This window comes from Monoraphidium neglectum (genome assembly GCF_000611645.1).
Source record: "Monoraphidium neglectum strain SAG 48.87 unplaced genomic scaffold scaffold02801, whole genome shotgun sequence".
In the NCBI taxonomy this organism is placed as follows: Eukaryota; Viridiplantae; Chlorophyta; class Chlorophyceae; order Sphaeropleales; family Selenastraceae; genus Monoraphidium; species Monoraphidium neglectum.
In genome coordinates this window covers 1-8077 of record NW_014010827.1, presented here as the reverse complement: position 1 = coordinate 8077, position 8077 = coordinate 1, and the positions used below count along the sequence as shown (strand labels likewise).

General features: G+C 63.5%; 4 protein-coding genes across 4 annotated transcripts; 2 read left to right on the top strand and 2 right to left on the bottom strand.

Moving 5' to 3' along the window:
* Positions 1-346: 346 nt before the first annotated feature.
* MNEG_11560 (hypothetical protein) lies at positions 347-787 on the top strand (the record flags this gene model as incomplete). The annotated part of the gene is made up of 1 exon (XM_014039971.1): positions 347-787. One exon carries the CDS (start codon positions 347-349, stop codon positions 785-787), a length of 441 nt encoding a protein of 146 aa, XP_013895425.1.
* Positions 788-1357: 570 nt separating this feature from the next.
* MNEG_11559 (hypothetical protein) lies at positions 1358-2720 on the bottom strand (the record flags this gene model as incomplete). The annotated part of the gene is made up of 5 exons (XM_014039970.1): positions 1358-1587; positions 1749-1828; positions 2049-2137; positions 2371-2449; positions 2569-2720. 5 exons carry the CDS (start codon positions 2718-2720, stop codon positions 1358-1360), a joined length of 630 nt encoding a protein of 209 aa, XP_013895424.1.
* A 1194-nt stretch (positions 2721-3914) lies between these two features.
* Positions 3915-4986, top strand: MNEG_11558 (hypothetical protein; the record flags this gene model as incomplete). The annotated part of the gene is made up of 3 exons (XM_014039969.1): positions 3915-3988; positions 4274-4417; positions 4665-4986. 3 exons carry the CDS (start codon positions 3915-3917, stop codon positions 4984-4986), a joined length of 540 nt encoding a protein of 179 aa, XP_013895423.1.
* Positions 4987-5902: 916 nt separating this feature from the next.
* Positions 5903-7490, bottom strand: MNEG_11557 (hypothetical protein; the record flags this gene model as incomplete). The annotated part of the gene is made up of 6 exons (XM_014039968.1): positions 5903-5944; positions 6092-6119; positions 6283-6361; positions 6591-6678; positions 6883-7044; positions 7266-7490. 6 exons carry the CDS (start codon positions 7488-7490, stop codon positions 5903-5905), a joined length of 624 nt encoding a protein of 207 aa, XP_013895422.1.
* Between the last annotated feature and the right edge of the window lie 587 nt (positions 7491-8077).

Below are 8077 nucleotides of genomic sequence, written 5' to 3'. Positions count from 1 at the left end.
GTTTGCGACGCACTTTCACGAGTTGACGGACATCACGGGGCCGGGGGGTGTCGCAAACCTGCACGTCGGGACGCGCATCGAGCCTGACACAGGCGCGCACGACGCGTGGGGGTCAAGGGAGGGAGCACGCACATGCCGCGGGGCGCGTGCCTGCGCACGCGGTGGTTGCAGATACGGTCTGTTGGGTGCCCCGCTGGCCCTAGAACCTGGGGAGTGTTTCACGGCCTCGTCAGCACGGAATGGCCCTGTCAGCACAGGCAGCAGGGGGTCATCAAATCAACACCCAGTCTGACAAACTCCAACATGTGCCCCACCGTCTCCCGACAAACCCCCAGGCAAGCTGACCATGCTCTACGAGATCCGCCAGGGCGCCTGCGACCAGTCCTTTGGCATCCACGTCGCAGAGAGCGCCGCGTTCCCGCCCTCCGTCGTCGCAGCCGCGCGCCGCAAGCTCGAGGAGCTCGAGGGCGCAGCCGCCGCAGGCGGCGGCGGTGGCGGCGGCGGCGGCGCCAAGCGCAAGCGGGAGTCCGATGAGGCAGCAGAGGCGGGGGCGGATGGGCAGGCGGAGGATATGGATACGGACGCGGCGCCCAGCGGCGGCGACCAGGGGGCGCTCAAGGCGGCGGCGGCGGCGGCGGCGCGGCGCTTCCTGTCGGACTTTGCTGCGCTGCCGCCCGAGAAGCTGCGCGGCGCGGGCGGCGCGGCGGCGGCGGCGGAGCTGGTGGCGGGGCTGGAGGCGGGGGCGAGGGGCAACGCGCTGCTGAGGAGCGTCCTGGAGGGCGCGTGAGGTGGGCCTGTGGCGCTCTCGGACGCGGCTGCTGGCGCTGTAGCGAAGGCGGCGACGGGCGGCAGCAGGCGGCAGCGGGCTGACGGTGACAGGCACAGCTTTCCGGCGCGGGCCCCACAGACACGGCACGGCGCGGGTTCCTTGCCGGTTTCAAACTTTATCGTCGCGCTGAGGGATGCAAATGCTGTCCAGGCTGCAGAGGTTGTCCTTTTGTCGATTTATGCACTGTGTGGCCCCAGCTCTTACTCGCCCTGTGGCGGCTGTGTCTGCGCCGCCTGTGTTACACTGCAATGCACAGGCATGCAGTGAGCGGAGGAACACAGGTCCATGGGCTTGCGCTCTCCAGCGCTTGCGTGCAAAAGGGTTTGGAAAGAAGGCAGAATGAAACAAGGAAGGCGTTTGCAGTCGTTTTGTGTCATGACATGCGCAGCACCGCTGCAAAGCAGCGGCGCAGAAAAATAGGCACTGGCACCCTCGGGGGCCCCGGGCTGGCTGCAGCGCTAAAGTAACCGTCCCATGTGCGGTGAGAACGTCATCCGATGAGATTGCAAGAGATCGAGCGCGCTAGACTCACAGCACCATCGCCGCCAGGCCGGCGAGAGCCAGCGCCGCGGCGCCCGCTGCGGTGCCACCCGCGCCGTTGACATTGGCGTCGGCCGCCTTGGCCACTGTGGTGGTGGACGCGGCCTTGCTGCAGGCGGCGGCGGCGCAGTTGCTGTCGATAGGGATGGTGAGGCCAGAGGACTGGAAGGGGTAGCGCTCGCCCGCAGCACTGGTGACCTTCAGGATCCCGCTGGTGCCTGGGTGGTGGAACCGGTTGTGACAGGGTCGCTGGGTGGGCGGCCGCAGGGTCAATCAGAGGGCTCACGCTGCGCTGCAGGCTAGGTCCCGCTTCTCTGGTCAACACCGCACCCCTTGTCAGGCCCATCACGCGGCCATCCCATCCCTTGTGGTGGCTCACTAGAGGGGAAGCAGGGCACGTCCCACGTCAGTGTGTTGACAGCCGCAATGGAGGTCTGCTGTGCCACCACGCGGTTCGGGCTGCAAAATGATGTGGTGCGGATGGGGGCGGCGTGTGCGGCGGGCGGAAACTGGGTGGAGTGGAAGGTGGCCGGTCTCTGCTGGTGCCTTCCATAGCTTGGGAACTGCGCGCACCGCAGGCCAGGTGGAGAGGTCGCGAGGGGCGACAAACAAGTACGTCGTCGCAGAGCAAACGCCGCACTGCCCGCAGTTCTCCGCGATCGCATGGGCTCCTGCCCACCAGGCGTTGTCGACATCAGCGCCAGTGGCAGCCACGAGGGTGCCCACGTTGGCGGTCGTCAGGGACAGGCGGGCCTCGGGGAACGCGACCTGAGAGAAGGGGCGCGGCCCTTGGCTGTCAATGTTGGAGAATGAGGGGCCCCAAATGCTGGGAAGGTTGCAGCGCGTCTTGTATGCAGCTGGTCCCCCTCCTCGCGCGCAGGGAATCGGCCCGCAGACGGGCAATTCCACGTGCCTCGCATGCGCGCGGCGCGATTTGGCATGCAGCAGCATGGGCGTGCGCGGCGGTCAAACGCGCTGGTCAACGTGCGGTCGGGCCTCACCGAGACGGTGTAAGTCTGCCCGGGGCACAGGGACCTCACGGCGCTACCTTTACCGTCCCGCACCACAAAGGTAGTGGCCCTGCGCTCGCACCACGCGCCGCAATGCGGCGTGAGATGCAGGCTCGGTCCAAACGGCGCACCGCGTCAACACCAGCGCAGAGCACGCACAGTGGATAGATTATCGCGTCAATTACTCACGTATCCTCGACGGGCGCCCCGTGGAGGTGCTGCTTTGAGGTGGGGTGAGCACTGCAGCTGCCTTGCTTGTCGCGCCAGAGAGTTGGATAGGCGTTGACGCCGAAGCACAGGCTCACAAGTAGAATCACAGCGGTGATCACGCGGCACGCCATCGATGTCTCAGCTACGTGAAGTGGCAGGTGCGGTTTCAGCTGACTAGCACTGATGGTAAGGATGAGCGGAAGGAAGTCGATTGCGTGTTGCTAAATTTGAAATAGTTTCCTTCATATACTGTTAGGGATGCCTCGGGCAGCTCAAAAAGCGGCCTTTTGCGCGCGTGCCCGGTGCAGCAACTGATGCGATGGCAAGAGCAGTCCGGTGTCTGACAGGAGTCAGGAAATATGTAAGTAGTGCTTCTAGTTGCATTTTTGGGGGTACTTGAATCCAAATGCCCCATGATTGCGTGTTCCGTTGGACAGACGCAGCAACAGGCGAGGCAGCTGTGGCGGCTGACACTGTTCGAGGCGCACTGTCACGATTGGTTGGCATATGTGCAGCTGTCCAGCACGAGAGTTTTGCTCAGCACAGGCAGCGTGCAGGGTTTGAAATCGGCTCGTGCCGCTTTTGGTCGGGAGTGCTTTGGAAGAGTTGAAGGACAATGGTCATCAGGTGGATGACCTACCATTTGTGCTGGGTGGGCAAGTGCTGGAGTACGACTGCTCTTGCCTTTTGGTCACAAATCTAAGTCACATATGTCAATGGCGCAGGCCCTTGCGCACTTGAGCAGGCTCATTCACAGGTGCCAGGGACACCCGCACCAACAAGTGACGGTGCCAACCCTTGCGGCTTCCGCTGTTCAGGCCCACTTGGTCCTATGCACTGCCTGCCAATGTACTGGCCGTCATCACGCTCAACTCGAATCAATTCTCAACGGCATCCATGCGTGCGTGACGCGTCTCGAGTGTTCTGAAGAGGTTTGGCACACTCGGACCGCAGCGCCCCAGCCCTCCCTTCCCGGATCGCCTAGTGCAGAACTCGGTGTGCTAGATGGCCGCTTTGGAGCGGGCGATGCGGTCGTGCCCCATGCAAGGCATCCAGGTGCGGCACAGTCGCCATGCTGCACCGCAGACCGCTTCTGCAACATCGAGCGCGATTGTGCCCCTCCAGCAGCCTCCCTTTCAAGTCCTGATCAAGCTCCGCTGTCTTGCCCCCAGGCGCGATGGCCGGGGCAAGCGCACGTCCCCGTCTTTGCCCCCCGCACAGCATCACGGCGCCAGCGCTGCCCCGCCGCGGCCGCGCTGCCGCCGCCGGTGTCGTTGCGGCTCATGGCGTCGCCCTTCGACCAATTCGACAGCCAGTTTGCAGCCATGGACAGACAGATGGCCGACCTAACGCGCCAGATGGACCGTGACATGGACAATGCCTTCCGGGAGATGGACAGGTGCGCGGCAGGCAGCGCGGCGGCATCAGCAGGGCACCACTCAAACGAGGGCAAGCCTCTTGGGGGCTACAGGGATCCATGCGGTTGAATCTGCATGCATGGAAATGTAGTTCACGCAGTCTGTATCAGCACATGTTGCATCATGACATCAGATGCATGAAGGATCAAGCCACTCATGGCAAGAGCCGTCGAACGTTGGCCTGCAGTGTCGCGCGCACAGCGCCGCTGTCCGTCATCGCGCCGGCCCTAAACGTGGCCCCGACGCCACACGCGCCGTGCCTCCAGGGCCATGGACCGCTCTCTCCTGGACCTTCAGCGCGACATGCAGCGGGTGGACGAGGAGGTGGCGCGTGCGGTGCGCGAGGCGCAGCAGCAGGTGCCCAGCGTCAGGGTGGAGCGCTCGGAGGCGCGCAGCTACAGCAGCTACAGGTGGGTGGCGGCCGCCTGGGCATGCGGTCGGCTGTCAAGGGCCAGGGGCGGGACAGGTAGCCCAGCGCGGGTGGGGAAGATGGGGTGGGATGGGGCTTGCTTGGGATGGGGCTGGCGGCGTGCTCGCAGTCTGCGCCCTCTGTGACTCGGGTTCAGGCAGTGCTATCGCTGCGACCCCTGCACAGTCAGCACGTCCTCACTGCTGTTGGCCCACATCCTTCCTCCGTCCTTTTCAAATTTATCACAGGTACTACGAAAGCATCGAGATACGCAGCGGCCCGATGACCGCTGTGGCCCCTGCCTCTGTCGCCGCCGCCCCTGCGGACGGCCTCTCCAGCGCCCTCCTCCTCACCGCGGTCGCGCTCGCCGCGTCCTGGGCGGCGGTGACGGCGCTGTTCGCGAAGAACTTCTCGCTCACCACGTACAGCGAGGCGGCCAGGGGGAAGCTGCTGCTGGGGTGGCCGTACCTGGCGGCGTTCAGTCGGAAGTTCAGGTCGCAGTTCCTGTCGGCCCTGAGGGGTGAGAAGGTCAAAGTGAAGGACGCGGAGGACGGCGGCGCGAGCGACTGACCCCCTTGTTACCCAGTAGTGTGTGCGTGTGTGTATGAGTAAGTGTGTGTGTGTGTGTGTGTGTGTGTGTGTGTGTGTGTGTCACTGTGTTTCCAGCCTGCGGGCGCAGCAGCGGGCAGCAGACATGCTGATGCGTCGCGGGTATCATTTTTGCGATTGGCGCTTCCTTTTACTGTGTCTCAATCTCATTATAATCCGCAAGGTTGCCACAGAGAGAACCCGGCCACTGTACTTCCCCATGTTTGCTGCAACGCATTCAATGTTCTTGTTGCACGTTGCACAGGAAAATAGCCACAGGTATCCGGCAATGACACACCAGGTTGTTCAAGTGTGCCAGTGAAATGCCTCCACAGTGTTGATCGAATGTAATGTTTTGTGAAGCGATTCGCCGGTGCTTCTGCCTGCAGGAGCCTGTGACATGTGTGACGGTCATATTCCTCCGCCAACACAGAGCCTGGCAGGCCGCTGACACGAAAAGGCTGCCCAGCAGCGGGTCGACCTTTGCTATCCCTCTGCTTGTCTCCAACTGCGACCGCCCAAGTTCAAGCCATAGGTTCTTACATCCTTGCAGGTTGACGTGGCATTCCAGCCAACTGCAGCATCGCACAGGCGCGCAAATCACAGGGCGGCGGCAGTAGAATGGGCAGGCAAGGGCGCCATGGTGCTGTCAAAAATGCCGACACCAGTTTTGATATACAAACGAGTCTCTCACACACATCGCAAACATGCCGTCAGGCAAGGTGGACGGGGCGGGAACAATTGGCACTCTGCAGCGCCGACACATCACGGGTTGAAGCCGGGCTGGCGTTCGTTCACACACAGGTGCGGCGAAAGGAATGCCTCTCAGCACTTCTTAAAATCTCCTGCAGCACTTGACGGCTCCGCTTGTGCTTCTTGTCGTCCGCGCAGGGGGCAGCTACGCTTCTTCGATGCTCTCGCCCAGCTTGCCCAGGGCTGCCTGTCCATGCAGGGGGCGGCAGGCAGTGTGTTGACCAGCACAAATGACAATCTCTGGGCTGCAGATCAGCGGCAACGCCGTCACCCCGAGGCTTGCTCGAGACCGCGCCCTGCAGGCCGACGCTCGCCCACCCGTTGGCGCACTCACCCTCTGCTGCGCCACCATCTGGTCCTTCCTGCAAGTGGGGCCGCAGTCCCGGGGGTGATGTCAGCGAGTGCGCCAACAACGCAGGTGCAGGCCGCCAAAATCCTCAGGCCCCAGCGCGATGCACTCGCAGCCATCCCCAACACAATCGCTGCCTTGCCCGCAGCTGGCTCCCTGAATCACCCCCTGCGCACCAGCAAGACTCGACCACGTCTGACAGCTGGCTCTCAAAGTTCTTGGGCACTGCGGCCGCAAACACGGTGGGCGGCAACCCTGCAGAGGGCGGTGCGGGGTGGCATGAAAAGTCACGGCATTAGCAAGCCACGGGTTGCAGGATGCACGCGTTCAACGGCAGCTGCTGCCCAAAGCAGGGAGCCTGCGGCCGCTCGGCCTACGGGTCCTTCTGTGCCGACGCATACCCTGCCTGCCGGCAACATGCCTGCTGCGGTCGCCCGGCCCAATCAATTCGACTTTGAGACATTCGGCGTCTTGGTGGCCTCACCAGCATCCTTGTACCCAGAGATGACCTCCAACACCTCAGAAGTGTACATTCCAGAGAGCACCACTGCGCGCCGCTGCCCCAGGGCCGGCTGCCGACAAGAACAGCGAGGGGGGGGGGCAGCGGGTTACACAAGGCGCGCACTTGTGAGGTGCAGGAGCGGCGAGCTCGACCTACGAGCTGTTCTTATCCCTGCCCAGCCCAGCTAGCCGGCTTGCTAATAGAGGGGATGACAGACAGAGGGGGTGACAAAGCGTGTGCATGAACGACGCGCTCGGCTCTGCATGTGACCGACCTGCTGGTAGGCCACCGGGCCCGCCTCGAGCGCGCTCTGCAGCGTCCCGCCCATCATGGACGGGCTGGCGGGGATGACGGCCACCATGTCTGCGCCCATGTCATCGAGCACGGCGCGGAAGTGCTCCACCTCGTCGTGCATGAAGCCGACCAGGAGGGCGGCCTGCGTGTTGGGAAGAGCAGACGGTTGGGCACCCTCTTGGGGCGTGGCTGATTGGGATAACGGTGCGGGTCAGAAGCCGGCACAGAGCCCGATCTGCGGCTGCTGGGCGCCGAAAGCGCAGCGTGGGCATGTGGGCAGAACCTGCGCAGGTGATGCCGCTCGCGCGCGCGCCGTTGCCTGCGGCGACGGGGCGGGTCGGGGCTTGCCGTGGGTCCAAAGACGTCCTCTGTGCCGGCGGGGGTGTCCATGCCATCCAGGGATGCCATCTCCCCCAGATCCTCCTCGTCTTCCAAGTCAGCCGGCTCGGCCTCCGCGGTGCGCCCGCCACCCAGCAGCGCGTCGCGGATCTTGTCGAGCGGCGAGGCGCGGCAGGTGAAGGCCGCGGGGCGGCGCGCGGCGGCGGCGCCGCAGCGCGACACAGCATGTGCTGGCACGGTGCCGCTCATAGCCGCTGTGGCAGCTCCAGCTGTCGCCCTCACGCGCACATGACACGTACAAGCGCGGCCTGTCACGCATGCTTGGCTGATGAGGGCCGCGCGGCTACTCATTGAACTTGTTTTCAGCGGGACGATCATGGTGTCTAGCAGTGCCAACAGGTGTAGTAGTCAGAAGAATCTACAGCGCTTGTGCAACTACAGACGCTGCAGCGGAGCACATGTCAAAGGATTACTGGCGGGAGATCTCTTGACTCATCACGGTCGCTGCCCGCTCGATGCTGTCTCTTCGTGTCACCGCTCAAAATCATCAGGAGGCTCGTAAAAGGGTCGAAATCTGGGGCTGAGCCAGCGTTAGAGCTCCTGTCAACGGCCTTGCGCTCCTGAGTACTTGTGCTGCACACCAACTACGGTATGCAGGCTGGAAACGCACAGCAGGCCCTTGAATGTATGCAATTAAGCTGTCAAACTGCTTTTTCCACCATGCTCAAGGGCGAGGTCCACCACTGTGGCAAAACTGCTGTGCAGTGGGCATGCTGCTGTTGACCGCCTTGTGGTGGCACCCAATTGCCTCGCAGGATCCCCCCAGAGTTCTGGAA